Here is an 18802-nt window from a genome sequence, read left to right on the forward strand (position 1 = left end):
TTAACAATGTCTATATTATATCAGTTTGAATTAAAATCTTGAAGTGTCACGATATGCAAAATCCACCGATATTACATTTTTCTGCATTTCCATATTTTAATAAATTATTGATGCATAGATATTGACAATTTAATTATGTTTTAAATTTGAAGAAAGAAATGGTCGACATGACTGTGCTCATATACGATTTACGGCTGAGGATGCGAATAATACTCACGAGTATTTTTTGCAAGGCATTGACAGATTGATTGGCCACCGGAATCCCATTAATTTCTCTGATCTCGTCACCCACGTGAAGGGTCGCTTGTCTGTGTATCATGCCGCCGTGCATAATTCGTGCCACCACGCATTTCCCATCCTCGTTCATTTTTAAAGTGATTCCCTGCGGACAGACAAGTTTACCTACTCACCGCATTTCTCTTGATATTTACTCTGTGTATTTTTCAAATCTACAATGTCCGCATTAATTAGAAGTGAAAATTGAAACGACTATAATAAAAATTGACCCTAATTAAACGTGTACTTAATTACTCAGAATTAGTGTCCGTGAATGCGTCTTGAATTAAATTGCAACACAAAGAGTGAATGTGATTCAACTTGTAATCCTGACATTAAAAGGGAGGCAACTTTTAATAGAAGCAGTGTAAAAGTTTCGAATTCTCATTTATTGAACGGTCGTAGAGTTTAATTGAGGAATCTGGTCCAATGCCTTACCATCGGCTCGTCGGTGTTCTTTTGGAACTGGACCAGCCTGACGCGCGTTACGTTTTCGAGGTCCAGGTCACCATTTTGGCCCTCGAGATCGTCGCCCCCGTTCAGATAAGGGAGGAGCGGCGGCGGCGTTACTCTGGTGGCTTCCTCGCCGTAGACCTCGTGTCCCGCTACGTCGTGAGCTTGCAAAAGCGCCTGGAACAGGAAAATCGGGCGCACGGAGAATTAAACACCGAACGGTACACACAGGTAGAGTACGTGTAATCAAAACAAACGAAATGAAATAGCGGATAGGCGCGGTACTATTTCGGGTATCATGGACGCAATATCGTCCACACCGTTTGAACACCCGACTGTACGTAAACATCGGGAACGCTTCTGTTTTTCGTTCCACGGAATTTCCGGATATTGCGATCATTTTTTTTCTACTCTCGCCACTCTTTTTTGCCACTCTGTTTGAGGCAGTGAACGCGTTCCGCTGGACGTGAATCGGAGGGAATATTTTTAGAAACAAAACATCAAATCGTTTAATACGCATATAATTCTTCTCAGACTTTTGATTAATCAACAATTTTCTAAATCGAATTCGTAACAACGGTGTTACTGTTAAAATTTAATCATCAGTTGCCTTCGCGTATGTGAAAAATCGAATAGTGTCATGTTGGAAATAACGAGCGACTGTTCGGGAAAAAATTTGCAACATGAAAACAATTTTGCCACGAAATACTAAAACACTGTGGGACAATCATTTTCGAGTATGAAACTTCGCGAATAGCCTGGAAATAGCACCGTTTTTTACAGCGAGTGAAACGTTTGCAAAAACTGGACGAAACCGTGCGAATCACGTTTACACGTCATGAAGTACGTATCGATTTAGAAAAAGTTTCGTTGACAGGCAATTTTGTTTTTATATTAGAAAAAAGACGTTTTACCAAATTAATTAAATCGCCATAATTACTCTTTCTAATTAAGAGTTAATGTGTCACTATTAGAAGTATTTACTGCCATGAAACGTCTCGTTGGACCGTAACTGTGCGTTCGTGACTCCGATATAATGGGTAGTTGCTCTATTACTTGAAACAAGCTATTCACCTTAGGATGCTCGAACTAGCAGTTCTCAATCACGATTTCCTCTGTCCCCAAGTTTCACCCATCGCTCGAACACGTTTCAAATCAAGGAGTTCCATAAGCTGTTCCCAATCCAATAAAGTAATTTAACTTGCATTTTGTCTGCGTTTATCGTTCTCATTGCACTAACCAATAAATTATTATATTTACAACGTCTCAACGAGTATAATAAAGCATTTACTCTATATTTACGTAATACGTTTTCTTACTTTTTTTTTTTAATATACTTCATTTCCATTTACAATAACTCATTGCAAATAGAAAGAATTGAATTAAAAGAGAGCATCAATTTGCGAAAATTGTTTCAGTTGATCAACCAATAACTGAATTTTTGTATATTCATAAAACCATTCCACTCATCACGTTTCTTTAATTTATTGCTAATGAAATTCGATGAACATTTTTCGCCTGTACACACGTCATATTTCACCGTCCATAATACAACGTTTTATTTACCAATGACATTTATTTAAATATTAAATCATGCAAATACGAAGCATTCACGTTTCATCTGACATACAGTCGAATCGCATTTATTTTAATGCTACGTTGAGCTTCAGCTTGTTGGGAGAAATTAATGTTGAAACGATCTGGATTTAGTTCAAGGTTCATTATACGTAAAATTGTTATAGACTATGTACAGTTAAGCTAGATTAGATGCTTCACCTACACCTCATATATAATAACCGATGCTTGTTACGAAGGTATTTAGCAACCATAGGTTTGCCAACTAAACGAGACTGCCTTAGAAAACAATTCGTGATTAATTAGAAAATTTTAATTCAGTACACCTTGCCTGAACGTTGTCAAACCTTATTTGAAGTAATTCAATTATAGCAAAAGATTCAAGTCATTTAATTGTTGAATGCACAATTCAATTGTACCATGTATTTAATATATTATAGTTCCAACAGATATAATTATAGAAACTTTTGACTGGTTTCAAGCGAGACTTGAGTAGTTACACTGATTATAAAAAATTTTTCAATTATGATTTTCCCAAGAGCAATTCATTAAACATAAGCCCAGTGAAGTAACACGTTGTACGTGACGACGACCGCGAGGGGTTAACAGTCTCGTTGAGGGACTCTCGAAAAGTAGCCGGACGAGCGGAGGAGAGTCCGGCGGAGGTTCCCCATCATCGATTTCCAACACCGCAGCATCGACACGTTCAACGAGCCTCCGAGCCCTTTTCAAGCCGCGTAATGAGAGGAGAGTCACGTCAGTCGGTTTCAAAAGCGGAAGAAGATGAAGAGAAAAAGAAAAACGGGCCAGAAGTGGAGAGACAGCTTGTCCTCTTACACGAGTCAGCGGTACGCGACGCACGATACGGCATGTCGCGTTGTGCGAAATGCTCTACGCTTCCAGACTATCGGAATAATTCGCTGGAAGTATGCCAGTACGTCTGAAGAGGTGACGCAGAAAATGCAACGCCCGGTGTGGAAAATCTTGTTAAACCGTGTTACGTAGCATGTCAAGCATCTACTCACGCGCTTTCCTAACTTCATTACATTCAAGTTTGTAATATATGTAATTCAAGATAAATGGCTAATTGAGTTAAAAATAAAGTAAATCGTCCAGCGTGGAGATAAGAAAAATCTTCTGCGCTCGAAATGAAGAAGAAAACTCCATTAAACAATTTTGAAATGGAGAAAGCTTCAGACCTCTATGGAATTTCAATTCGAATCCTGATGGAATTTTAATTCGAATCCTGAACATCAAATATTTATGTAAGAATGATTCATGAAATGATTGAAACAAAAAAATTAGATGAAGAAACATAAGGAAACACAAGTTACGCTCGAAATCGAACTAAAATCGCCACATGACTCGCATTGATAGCTATACGCCCCACGTTTCTATTTCCCGTGGGTCGTGCGTATCCGTCTAATCTATATGTAAATCCTGTTTGCCGGCTAGCAGGCGCGAACTGTTAGCGTTAGCGCAAAACTACGTGGATATCACAGCGATTTTAACTATAATTTTCAGATGCCACACTTCCAACTGTGAATTGCAGAAAATGTGCTTGAATGGAAGTTTAATGTTTATTAAAATATTCACAGTTACCATGAATGACTGAGTTTACGTTTTGAGCATGACATAATATAGTCTAAAAGAACGTTTTGAAAGAATTCTTTATACCCCATGAATGCATATTTCATTCTAGTTTCATTTGAAAATCATGATTACGTTCATTCATCGTTGAAATTAAAAACGATTATGATATTAAACGTTTCTTTATTAATAGACCAATCAGCCTACAGAAAAATATCATCGATATCATGCGCTGGGAAATCCGCGTAATCCTGCATGTATATCACACATTTGTCCCTTAGAAAAAGCAATCCGTGTTTTCAATGATTGTAATCAGAAACTGCATTCAATGGTTGTCAGTTTCAATAATGATTCAGGATTGATATTAACCGCGTTAATTGCGACGATCCCGACGGGTTATTCATTAATTAGCGCCCGTTCACCCGACGAGGGACATGACGTCTATTATATTTTTCTACCTTGAAAGCCGATTGCCAAATGGAGAGACAATGAACATCAGGTCCTATTCGAAAATGTTGAAAATAGCTGTTGGAAATTGAAACCCCTTGACGTAAATCCTGACGATCGAACATTGTCCGTTTCAAAAATGAATTTCGCTCGGTACGAGATGAAGATTAGAAATATGAAATAATAAAAGAATAAAACGATTATTAAAATGCATAAGTGCAGTGAGAGATGCTAATGTTAATTTCATAATTTAAGTAGATTCGTTTTGAAAATTCTAAGGAGACACGATATGTAATCCTTTCAATTATATCTGTGTAAACAAGGAATCAATAAGCTTTGTTGTGGTTTTCCAAGTGAACGTGAAATTTAAGTAGCATTAAAGCTATAAATTATCTTAATTCCGGTGAGCGTTAAAAGGTATTACGGCCGGCTGAACTGCAACCGTTTGTGGTCGCGTTTGCACGTCAATGAGCCAATTAGCGGCTTCGAGGGTAAAATAATATTGCTCCATGCAAATTTCGGCACGGATATGTATACGTACGCGCGGGCACACAGGCGCTACTGTGTTACGACGTTGTAACCAATAGCCGATACATCCTATCACCCGATCTGGTCAGCTAGCTCCTTGGATTAGTTTGTTTCTCTTCCCTATTATAATTCAAGCATAGTTGGTTAAAACATTTAACTAACTTGAACAACTGACCACTATGTATATAAAATCTAAGTACATATTTTCTGAAACATAACTTCCACTTGCATTTAACAGATATTAAAAAAAATTGTAATTTCCTGACAATTTATAATTCATTATTTACAATAAACGATTAATCAATGTTACGTGCAGTGTGTCTGAAAATTGAGTTAATATAATAACAGCCATTATAATTTTTATAATAAGTTATGCATTGAAATTGATATTGAATTGGACTTTTTTTAATATCGATTTAATAATTGATAAAAAGTATCATTATTTTATAATACACAATTCATAAGATTAATATTGACGTGACTACAAAAGAGTAGGGAATAAATTAAAACACAGGAAGAACAATTGGGAGAGCCTGTGAGATATTTAAATGATTCGGAAACTCGATAGGAGGTGGATGTAAAGCTTGGCTGAGTAATAAATATGCGAAAACGGGCAAAAAGCAGCAAGTTTCGTTCAAAGGAGCCAGACTGAATTGTGGAAAAGGAACGGGGTCTTTGTATGCCGGAAAAACCAATGTATGTACGTATATATATAAATGTACATACATACGTATAGAATAGCCGTCGAACATCTGGATCTGACATATATCTATACACCAGTGAAGTAGGATAATAAATTCCAGGTAGAAATAGTAACGGTCCTATAGAATGGCCAAAATTTTTCAATCCCACCGCAAGCTCTAAGTGAAAATCGATAAACCTGTTTCACAGTCTTAACGTTTTTCCGTCGAAAGAAAGATCTGATACAATTAACAAGTCCGTTCGCAATTAAATCGTTAAGTGTTTCTCAAGGAGATTTCCTTCTAACATTAAATCTGAGACTCCAAACCAACTCAACAGATCGTTCAATAATTCATTCAAACGTACGTTTAGAAAGAATTATTTTAAAAAGAAGAAAAACAAGAAGTGGTACTTCAGGTTTAATAAAATCGATTCAATAAACTATTTGAAAGTCAAGAATTGGCGAAGAGGAAGGTGCCAGAGAAAGAGAGTGAAAAATGCAATAGGGTACACGTCTTCGACATCCGGGTTTCGATAACTTTATCGAGCTGTTCATGGCACGGGAACCAAACGCGCAACTATACTGGTACCTTATATTTCACGTCAATGCACTCGCTTTAACGCGCGCCTTAGATAGGACGCGGCAACAATACGACCGAATGGCAATAGCGAATCCGGAAAATTAAAACTGTTAAACTACTTCGGAATGCGAGAAGCGGCGTCGTCGAGAAGTCTTCAGAGACAAAAATTTTACGAAGCTCGAACGATTTGAAAGTACCAAGTAGATAAAATCAAAGGTAGTTTCTACTTTCCTTTTTATAGAACATGTGAAATATAATGTTTTATGTAAACAATAATTAGACAGGATTACAATAATAAAATAATTTTAATATAAATACAATCTGAAATTAGATTTTTTCTTTTAATTCTTTAAATTAAAAGTGGCAGGTTAATTAACGTCGCGAATATTTGTGAATTCAATTTACTGCAATATCATCAGAGAATGTGACTCCGTAATACACTCGCGTTTCAAACATGAAAGGCTCATTCGTCGGTGAAGTCAGCAAATTAATATACGTGCAAATTATTGCCACGTGGTTGGTATTCATTTATTTCACGTTGACAACGTCGATAACACCGAGGAATTTCGGTTTTGTGCTCAATCCTAACTATTGAATCGATTAATTTACTACTCTCTGCTTTCTTTAATAGTGAACGATAAACAATTAGAATTTATTGTTTGAAAACATCACTTTTACATTCAGAAAATCGAGCGCCGAATATACATACTTTACCCTAACTTTCATCGCAGCGGATTGTTCCCCCTTTTCTTTAACTGGCACGAGGCACTCTCTATTTTCAAGCCGAACGAAACACTCGTTCATCGTTCAGTGTTCGGTCTTTGAAGTCGTCACGTAATTGCATTTTCTCGAAATTAATTTTTCCTTTCTCCACCGAATCGGAATACTCAACATAATTCAATGTAGTTCCAAGAGAAACGATGAATACGTAATTGTTGCTTTGTCAATGCGAACCTTGTCTTCGCTTGTAAACGATCTCGTAACAAGAAACAGACTCCTTTCCGTTTTCATCGACGGAGTGTTAATAATTCGTTGATAACTCGATATTGTCGCACACTATGCCTGTCATAATAATTTTCTATATTGATTTAACATAAAGAAATAAACAATTACTGAAATTGCAATACTAAGATGAATTAATGATTCAGAAATGGACATGATTGTATAAAGAAGATGACAATTGATTTCATTTTGCTAATTAGAAAAATCGGAAAAAGGGAAGAGGTAGAGTGAATATGTATAGACGGAACAGAAATTGAAGAGCTGACAGATATACGCGCGGCACCCACTTCGCCGTCAGTAATCATTGGCTTACTTAATGACGAACAATTAGAAACAAAGTTAGATTCGAAGAATGGATAGAGCAGGAAGCACCGGAGAAACAAAGCCGCGAAGAAACGAGCCGGACCGTAGCGCACGACTGTGAATGTGAATGCGTTCATTGTTTTCGATTTTCGCGACTCTCAGCTTGGCACGAAAACTGGTTTAGCAAATGAAAGGTCCGACGACGTAATGAATTCTTCCTCACATTTTCATTCCCGCGCTCTTTCGCAACCAAAAAAGAATGCCTTGACCATCTGCCTCGTATCATCCACGTATGGTTCGCGACGGTTCGCGACGAATTTTATTTCACTGTCGTTTCTCTGTGACTCACTGGTCCCAGGGTTTTATTTTATACTGTATATAAATCTATTGTAAATATTTTATCATGCGTACACATTTACCTGGCATTACATTTTTAAAGCCGTTCGTTAGTTATTAACAGAGACATTTTTTCCAATTCTATGCATACGAAAGTACATGAAGTATTACCAACAAAATGCATGTATCAGAGGATAAATAAAATTTCTCAGACTTTATTTTTCAAACTGATACTGTGAAAATTTCATTTCGCATTCTATTAACAGCATTAAATAATCCAGAAATCTTGGTCAACTGATAATTGGATATTCTGTAGGAGGAAAATAAATCGCAGAGTAAACGAGATCGCAAGGCAGCAGCTCGGATTCCACTCATTTTCGTAATTTGCACAACAGCGTGCGTTCTATAAATTTTTTGCGTCTTCTCTCTCACGATAAACTCGGTTTATTATCTCTCTTTTTTAATTGAGCACCCTTATTCATTCGTGATTCAATGTCTGCGAGTGCATAGCATCAACCTTGAACGCGACTCAGGACATTCTAAATTGACTATAATTTCGTGAAAGCTACAGTAGTAATTCAAAAATAAGACATTAAGTGCAAGAATAAATTTTATTTTTACTCTTCATTCTTGTTTACTTTTTTACATCAATAAATTTGCTTAGAATAATTTCATTTTCTGTTAAGTAATATTGTGATACTGATACACAATGAGTAAAACATATTGTTCATGAGAAAGGAATTTTTCACAGATACGATCTCCAATGGATTACCGAATTTATGTACCAAATATACTAATACATTATAAGGCTGAATTAAACGCATGTGCGTGTCATAAATCAGTAGCAGTGCGCAACATTCGCATTTTCGACCATCATATGATACAGTTTATGATTCAGCCGTAACATTTGACTTCCTGTGAATATTTTATCCATCAATTTGAAATCCCATATATTATGTATCGTCATAGCGCTATTAATCATAATTCACGTAACTCAAATTGTAAAATAATATTCAGAACGTTCTATTTTAGTTTATGAAAATAACTTTTGAGTAGAGAAAACAAATCTTAAAATCCCGGAGGTACGACCACTTATTGTCAAGTATGATTTACAGGCGCCATAAAATTTTATCACCCTTTTGTTTGAATAACAACTTGAAATAATTTTCCAGATTCAAACGGGAGAGTTTACGTCGAAAACCGTGTCAGATATTCCATGTATGACCTAAAAGGACGTAACCATAAATATCGCATTGTTAGCGTTCACCGATCAATCGAGCAATCAACGCCTAGTAAATTTCAATTAATTCCGCTGGAGCGATACCACCGCCTCCTCGTTTTATGCTCCAGTTTCACGGCTTTTCTACTATTACGTATCACTGGCATGCGTTCTCAAGTTGCACCGGGCTGCCGCGCATTTATGTTAATGTTATCCACTTAAGCATCGCGGCGCTGAAACCGTGCGGGGAACGCGTGTCCGAGTCGGCCGGATTATTTCTCGCTTATATCTTTAAAACCTCCGGAATGTACTTACGTATGGAAATCATAGCTCGCACGAGCGGCTGAAAGTCGACTACGAATCGCGAAATTTACCTACATATGTACACGTCGGGTTAATTTGCAGACCGAGAAGGGAAAGTGTTCTCCTACTTTAACACGTTGCCAAGCTGAGATCCATAATTTACTCGAAATTATTCATATTAAGTATCACTACTCGCCAGTCCAGTAAAGTAATTTAGGATGACGTTTCGCACGCGTGTGATGCGTGTCATAAAAGAGCAGGGAAAACACGGAACGTACTTTGACGATACTTAACATTACACTTGAAGAGCACTGAGCTTGTTATACCTAAGTAGCTGTCAGAGATTTACTCAGCACCTAGCAGAAGCCTGTTTCATACTCTTACCTGAAGCTTAAACTTCGTTTTTGCCCTGATGCACAAAGCATGGGTCGTTCTTGCACATCGCGCTACATAGAACGTTGTTAATGAGGAGAACTGATTCTACTGAGTATTTTAGTTGCTTGCGAAAACGTCCACTGTTATGATTTCGTTTGTATTTCAATCTCGTGATAAAATGAAAATAAGAATAAAAATACAGGAGGAGTATCTGAAATGTAGAATATCTATAAATGATTGATGTCGATATCTTTCGCTACGTTAACTCGGTTTCGTGCAGACCCGCCAGGCGCATAAACATTGCTGCTCAGGCTTTAATAATAAGAACCACGCTCCAAAAACTCGAGCCTCTGTAGCTTTCTATCATGCCGCAATTGTGTTTCATTATGTGCATCTTCGTTGTAGCGAGGAGGCCTCTGTTAGTCGAAATTGGCATCCAGATCTGGAGCAGATCTCATGATAAATACGCACTAAACTCCTCTGACATAACGCGAGACGTTCAATCTTGACGTTCGTAAAGTTACGAAAATTATTTAAAAGAACTACGTGGAATAAGTTAGAAATGTTTGATACAATTTTCTTGCATGTAAAAATTAATCTTGCGCACGATTTTATAGTTCGTTCGCGTGAGGAATTATAAGTAAGTGTAGTACATCCTGCATGAGAAAGTAGCCCGGAATGAAAAGTTTCGCGTCAAGCGGTTCGGGATAAAAAGTTAAAGGATCGCGTTGAATGCAAATGAATTGAAAAGATCTAATTAATATAACCGAGTGAATTCACGCAGATTCGGTACGGCATCACTTTTGACACTGTTAGATGGTTCAGAAAACGTGATACATGCTTATCGAAATACGTATGTGCGGATACGGACTAGATGAGATAAGTGGATTTGCTTTAAACTTAAATTTTTGTTCAGGAAGATGCAGGCGAAGTTTAATGCATTCGTGTCAAGTGGATGATTTAATATGTTCAGGCGAGTGGACGAAGAGAGACCGAGTCGTTTAATTAGGTCGTTTTAACCGTAACTTCATGAATATTTGAAACTTGTGAAACGTTTTTTAAAAATTAGACGGTTGATGTAGAAAGAAGCTGGGGATAGTAATCCGGCTTGGAATTAAGCCACGTTTCCATTCCTTTTTATTAAGTTGCGAATACAATTTTTTTTATCGAACTATATGTATATTGAAATTTTCAACAGGCATTTAAATGTTATGTCAATTGAAACATTAAGAATATATGATATATTTTGCAATTATAGAATTATAAAACCGTAAATAATAATTCTCCTTATATAATGTAATTCAGATTTCGTAGAATGTAATCAACTTAAAACTAGTAAACTTAAATTCTGAAACTCTCTACAAATGATGCAGTGCGGTAAATGAAACACGCGGGAAATCCGTTTCGCTTCACCTATTAAGCAGTGATTTAGAAAACCGACAACGCGGTGAAATAAACAAATCGAGTAAATAGTGAAGTTGAACAAATTGCACAGAAATTGAGGAAAACAGGATGGAAAAAACGATAGAGGACAGGTTTTGATTATTTTAACTCTGTACGAAGAATAAATCTACGGAATTGATCATTGATTACTCATAAGTAGAAAATATGTTTTTTCCTCGATCGATAATTTCCAAACAAATAGTTAATTTGAATCTAACGTTGGCAAATATTAAATATTAAATAAAGAGCAATGGGACGTGAGTTTTTTGTATTTGACTGGACAGTAAGATGTAAGAAAATGTTTCAGAATAAAAGAATTGTTACATCGAACACGAAATAGTTTGTACTACTTCAAAAGACATCCGTAAATCGAAGTGTTTTGTATCTGAGAATTGAATGCAAGCTTTTTAACAAGGGTACTTCTTTATCGGAGCATGATTCAAAAGCTTTTAGATCGGCAAGGGTATTAAAGTTAACGAGGAAGGATCAACAACTTTTTACGTCCTTTAATACATCATGAACAAACGAAATAAATTGCGTTTGGCGTATAAAACTAACTTAGTGCTACACGAGATTTCATATAAAATTCTCATAATGTAAAAATATTCTTGTTACGCAAATATGTTATTATTCTAAAATAGTACAACCTACTGTGATTTTTTAATTTATGCTCAAATACCACAAAGTGAGATTAAGAGTTAAATACCTTTGAACAGATGCTATGAAATTATGAAGTCTATATGACAAGCATTAATTAAATGCTTTTCATTTAGTACATTTCAAATTATAATACGATTCACGGTAATACCGGTTTTAATTTTCCAATATGACAGAATTAAGAATTCACGACTGATTCATTAACATATGATACGAAAGTCGTTGTAAAGAAAATAAATTCAGATGGACAATAATAAAACTCACGTAACACAGCATTGTCGTCCACGGATTGAAGGCTGACGAAAATAAAGGTGAGAACGGGCGTCGTGCGTTTCACATGGATTGACAGTTGACGCGTTAATAAGACGAACTCGTCACTGGAACCTCGAGGTTTCGTTTCGATATCAGTCAATTTATCGGGCAGATTCGAACGTCACACGCGCGCGTCGGGAAGAGAGTGAAGCGCGGCAGCGTAGCGTTCTACACGCGTACGTGAAGACGGTTGCCCGAACACTGACTCTGCGCGCTCCGCTTCGCTCGACGCTCCGGCGTGAGGTGAGTTCGACTTTCCGCCGATACCCCTGTGCCTGCGTTACTCCACGGTTCAACCTTTTACCCCCATACCCGATCGCCGACCGCCACCGACACAACGACCACCGCGCGGTGGTGAATCCGAGCGAAAGACCCTACTATTAAATTACATATGCTGACTACGACGCAGTCATTGCATTTTGTCTAATCAGTGAAAACCAAACGCGATTTATACGATCCAGTTTATATACTTCAAGCGTGTCAAAAAAATGTTGTTCTCTTTAATGGTTTTATTAACGAAATAGGTCAGCGCGATAACTCTTCATTCCAGATGTATACACAGAAATTCAGACGTCGTTTTTATTCAGCATCAGAGAAAAATTTTTGTTCGCACTTCATTCGCCTTTCCATAGTTCATGATAAGAATTTTAATAAATTCCTGCAAGTCTAATTAGATACGAAATTGGATCGACGAACTCGTTAAGAAATTGGTTACATTCCAAAATGATTGGCGGAGTTGGTTTCAGGCTTCTCAAACTTGGGCAGAGCTTGTAAAATGAGCATCGATGAACGTATGCGGCGGAAAACCGAGAACACTTTGAAACTGGCGGTGTTGTTACCTTATCGGTCGCGATATTCTCCGGAACTTTTGATTGTTCGCGGATTAAATTCCCGACGGCCGAAGACTGTATTTGTAGATGAATGATGTGCACATGGATATTTAGTCGATCGTAGCTGGCATGTTGGAGTTAGTGTAGTTAAAGGTGTGTGGCTCAACTTTGTTGGACATTGTTCCCGTTCGCTAATTGACTCGGCCATATTCGATAAATATTGTAAATTATCTTTAAATGTCGCCCGGACTTCATGTATACAAATCATTTACGATAATTGGTTTCAAATGTTAAAGTGAAACAAACCATTGAAACTGTTAATGAAGCGCAGTAATTTAGAAATCCATGTTACGTATATGTGTACATAATATACGCATACAGATATTCTATTTGACGACTGCTGTAACAGGCAAGGAATTCCACTGCCAATTTCACCCTGTAATGTCGGCAAACTGTACGTGTACATTAGAATATTAATTAAACGAAATATTATAGTACTCTATTTGATATAGTTGGTCTAACAGGTTGAAATTCACTGTATAAAATAAGCCACAGATATTCATTAGGATGTTTCGTAGATTTCCGAGAGATAAGGTAAAATATTGTGATTAATTAAGTCAACTTTAGTACCCATTGTATAAATTATACATAATGGCTGTATTAAAGGAATAAAACTAAAGCGAATACACGATTCTTTTCATCGCCTCCTCGTAAAACTCTTAGTACGCCCGTGCCGTTTCAAAGTTCATCGAGTTTATTCAACTTCCTTGGGGCTTGCAATCTCAGGCGAAGCATTGTAAATCGCCGGTAGTCGGCACTTAGCAAACACACTTGAGTCTTAAACACGTGACCTAAACAATCTTTTCCGAGATGGAACAGTTGCTATTGTACGTTAATAAAACATACTTTAAGAACCGCTTTGACTTACGACAAGCCAGCCAGCTAGCAACGTTGCGACTTGCCACAGGCGCTACCAGTTAAAATTCTTGAAAGAGAACAAATGCACACATCGTACATTAAATTACAAATAGTCAAAAATAAGTATACGTAATATAAATCGAAAAATTGTAATAGACTCAATACAAGTTTTAGCGAAAATTGAAATTCTACACGTATTTATAATCCATTTCGTGGGGGCCGCGAGTGCAGCGTGCACTTGGTTATCAGAAGTTCACGGCCTGGAACGAAGTAACGCGACAAAAAGCGGCGTGCAACAAATCGATTTGCACTCAACGGTTATTTTCGCGAAGGTTTCCCTCGGTTTAGATGGGACTGAAAGGAAAATTGTTCGGATTAAACAGACCGGCGTGCAGTCTCAAAAATCAGGCATGTCAGGCGAATAAATTGTCCCGGCGGTGGTGATGGTTCGTTTAAAAAGGAGAATAGAACGGATTTCTAGTTAAACAATAGAAATATTCAAGCATTGTATAATAAATGTTTTTACAGCATATTTGAAAACGTCTCATTTTTATAGCAAGTGACGCAACTGCGGACATTATTTTTTTTATTTGATCAGTTATTCAGTTATCTTGCAAAAATATAAAAATAAGAGACTATACGCAAATCCAGTAAAAACGGTTAGAATTTTAGTAAACCCTTTTTGTATTTTTTCAGCTATACCTTCGCTGTTTTGATTACATAATCCTCCGACATCGTTGAAAAAACACTGTGTACGATAATCAATTTATAAGAACAGAAAAATACAACTTTCCTGGATCGTTATTAAAGTTCGTGAAAGTTTATTCTGAAACAAGGAACTTTTTACTTTTAATCTATTTACAGCTCGCAAGAGTCTGAATTCTGAATATTAATAACCGTCTTCCTGCTTCCATTAATATCTGGAAAATAGCGAACGGCAAACGACAACTCATAATTTACTACGAAAATTATGGTATCAGTTATTCTCGTGACGAATCTGGAACTTCGCAACATTCAGTTACATACTAAAGAGAATTATTAAACGGAATATTAATACATATTAAAGGGAATTATTAATTATTGAAGGGAAACTTTCGAACGAAGTTTTCGCATCGCAATTATTAAGCAGACAGATTTAATAATTCTCTCCCAACATTTTTTTCCTATAATTTTCATTGTATTTACGAGATCCTCGAGAGCTGGTGACGGCTTAAAAGTTCCTTAATGCAGGGCGATTCGTGAGCAAAAAATATGACACGGCGAACCACGAGGAACAAACAACGGAGAAGCAATTCATTACAGAACTGCGTCCTAACAAATATTTAAAAGACTGTGTTAAGCTTTATGCATTCACTATTTCTTGCAAAATGAATTACTTTTCGTCAGAGAAGTAGTCCCCTTACATTTTATAGTAATTAAAATTTTACAATTATTCATTAATTACCAAGTGAAATCGACTTTACATTTTTCAGAAATTTACTACATTTCGTAACGTACTAAACCATATCATTCCATCAAGAGTTTCATGTATTCTAAGGACGTAGAATATACGTCTTGCGAAATATTGGGTTATTCAAAGCAACATTGTGCAACCATATAATAGCAGACAAGGCCTGAGGCAAAATTGAATTTATGTGTCAGTTGATAGACTAGTCAAAGCCAGTCCTTTTTATCAAATTTCAGCTCTCTAACTCTATCAGGTATAAACATTATTTATAACTCATTCACTTCTGAAGTATGAATGATTATAAAAAAAATACTATTGTAAATGTTCTAACAAATAAAGTAAAATATTTATAATGTCACATTGTTACTTATCAGATATTTATCTCTTATTTGCATACAAAATTTAATATCTTTATTATAATCACTTATAGTATAAATAGTTGGTAGCTATTAATTACATTGTTGTATGCATAATTGTAACTACAACTCTGGAAGCAATTATTATACTCCTCAACCAGAAAACGATGCTAATTGCAAGTCCTTTCACCGCGGAACTTACAAGGTTGTAATCTCTTAAAGCGTTTTAAGAGCCCGTTAAGTGAAGAGCAACGAATTTCCATCAGAGCTTGCCGAAGCACTTTTCAAGTCCAATACTCCACTTTTCCCTAGCACTGCAGTACACATAAGAAAGCAGATTGAAGCGTCATAGACATACAGTCATATACATACAATTTCAGATGAGGCTGCGAAAGGTGGACGCGTTAATATTGTCCCTGATCACTTCCTTGACCGGTAAAACTTTTCACTATACCGAGAGGCAACTTCGCTTCTTCCTACAACTTGAAATAGTGCCCTGGGAAGCTGCGAAGTTGTGGCATGAATTCCACGTGTCACGAAATATCCTCGGTTGAAGGATTGCACAATGCGCGTACGAATATTTAAAGCGAGAGAAGAAATGAAAGAACGGTTTTCGCCAGTGACTACGAACTATTCGTTTGTTCTGGTCGTTCATTAAATCTCGAGCCCGAAGCATTACATGAAATAAATACCGTAATCTCTCATTTGAATAATCAGCACTGAGGGAGACAAAAGAATTTATTTTACAGCGGGATTAAACTCGGCCAATTTTTAAATCCCTTCATAAATTTCCTCACGGGTAAAATTTTTCGCAATTGACACAACGATACGACTTTAAGTAGTTTTTCCCTTCGTCCACGGCGGTACAGTGAAATAGTAATGGTAATTCAAGTTTCGTGCGGTCACGGAATTTGTTAGCCTGTGTCCTTTATTTGTGTACGTTCCTCCGTATCATGCGAACTCGTACATTTCGAGTTCCTTCCTTTCCCTTGCATCGCATCTCTTTTACGAGACTGTGCACCACCGCCGACTAGTGAATATGTACATACCTATTTAAAAGTTTTAGGACATAAATGTTCCTACCAAAAAATCTTATAAATCAATAATCATCGCGGTCTATTCCAATTTAAAGATCATAATAAATAATTTAATATAATAAATCATGTAGAGTAAAAAAATAAACTGTGAGTTATTTTCGACTTAAGTTAAACATCGATGGATATTTTTTTAATAGTTTACGAATTCCATTAATTTGCATATATTTTTACAATATCTTATGTGGCTTAGAATTTATGAACGAGGGTGTACACACGTTCACTGAGTCAGAGAACCTTCCTTCGTGCGAGCATGTGCGTGCATTCACGCTAACCGACCAGGAGTCAAATGTTTCTAGCGAACCCTACACGGGGCACTGACTTTTATGCTTGTCCCTTGGCCAATTTACGGCGTTCCGACATTGCACGCACACGATTTCTCCCGCTGATATATACGCTACGTTATGCATTAGCAGTGAACGCTGTGATTTGTTGTTATTCCTCAATTTCATTTTTCTAACATTCACAAATAAGATATTAAAAATATTAGTAGAAATAAAATCACGTCTTTGTACATAGATAGACAGATCTTCTATTATATTATTAATTAAGAATGAATAGTATTGTTAATTAACTCCTGAAATTTTTCATCTTCACGCATTTCCTTTTTTTGATCGGAGTCGGGGTAACGTTTAAAATTTTGCAGCAATGCGTTATTTGGAGACTCGATAGCGCGCGAAAAACGGGACTCAGGGAAATTTCACCGTGCGTTTCACGTTTTAGAGAACTCTTCCACTCACTCAATGTGTATGCAAAGGTTAATCGACCGTGAATCGAATATGTTTCGTTAAAGAGGACCTCGTCACATGTTGACAGTTGAACGTACATCGACGGCTGACTGTGTACAGATTTTTCCACTTCCATCTGACCGAGTTTTCAATTCTACTGTTACCTTTGTTCTTCTTAATACTGATATCAGGTATTCATTATTGTACGTAACGTTACGTTTTTTCATGTGTTTGATATTCTATTCTATTTTTATATTGTATATATTGCAATATTATATGTCTGTTTTATTATTTATGAAAATAATTTATAATTCTATATCCGGTGTTTCTTGTATATTTTAAATAATGAAACATTACGAATTCCTTTCTTAATGTACTTATAATTGATATTGTTATAATGTGCAGTATTAATAACTATAAAAGTTCAAGAATATTCCTCGAGTATGATTCTGTTCATATTCATAGTGACTCGGGGGAATGCAAACGGTGGAAACAAACGAGCGAAAGTCAGGGTTAAGCTTCCAGGCATTGTGCAAAGCGTTACAAAGTTACGCAGGTAATTGCCGAAGGGACTCGAGTCCTCGGAAACCGAGGCGAATGAAAGCGCAACACTAAACGTTATTCCGCTGAAAATGTGAAACCAGCCACTTGCGAGCTATAGTTCGGAATCATTTGAAAGTTTTTAATTTACGCATGTATGTCGCTCGCGAATAAAATGCATGTAGTTTTGAAATTAATTTCGTGGAGTTATAAATAAAATTGGTTGTTGCGCACGACTGCTGAACAAAATATACCGCTTACTTTCATTTCATAAACTTTTGTAATTGCGATTGAGATGTTGTAATAAATTGAATAAAATAAAATAGATTAGAAAAATGTATTATTGGAAACTGAAAACGCAAGAAGATTAATTATAACGTTAAAGTTTAAACTGTGTATGGCAAGCTAATGGGCTAGGCCACGCAAATTAATTTATCTCGTTAACCTGAACATATCAAGTTAGTTACGGAACGGACCGAACTCGTTACCGAAAATGGTAGCTTCTAATTTTCGTCCAATTTTATTTCGTGAAAAGATCCAGATTTCTTAGCCTAAAGCGTGGTTTATATATTTCACGAACTCGAGGACTCGTTAGAATTTCCTCTTGAAATTCGCGATGTCTAACATAGTAAAGTAGAAAAATATATCCTGCGCGTGTTGTGAATACACGTGCGTTATAAATTTAGTCGAACGTGCAAAAAGAAATTAATCTTTCGGTTTTACTTCGGATGTCTGCTTTCAAACAGTTCTCTTAAATAATATTCCTTGTATCTCTCACATGTTGTAACCCATAATAGAATAGTACAAA

The 18802-nt window shown here is 36.5% G+C and overlaps 1 protein-coding gene across 1 annotated transcript in view; it reads right to left on the reverse strand.

The window, feature by feature from the left end:
* Window positions 1-133: 133 nt before the first annotated feature.
* LOC108625572 (uncharacterized) overlaps window positions 134-18802 on the reverse strand; it is a 77291-nt gene continuing 58622 nt past the window's right edge. The window contains exons 2-3 of the mRNA XM_018025668.2: window positions 715-906; window positions 134-382 (exon numbers count right to left, since the gene is read on the reverse strand). Coding sequence (XP_017881157.2) covers window positions 134-382; window positions 715-906 — 441 coding nt within the window. The remainder of the gene's footprint in view (window positions 383-714; window positions 907-18802) is intronic.

The sequence above is a fragment of the Ceratina calcarata genome, unplaced genomic scaffold (assembly GCF_001652005.2).
Source record: "Ceratina calcarata isolate Rehan_Ccalc_2016 unplaced genomic scaffold, ASM165200v1 scaffold368.2, whole genome shotgun sequence".
Classification (NCBI taxonomy): Eukaryota; Metazoa; Arthropoda; class Insecta; order Hymenoptera; family Apidae; genus Ceratina; species Ceratina calcarata.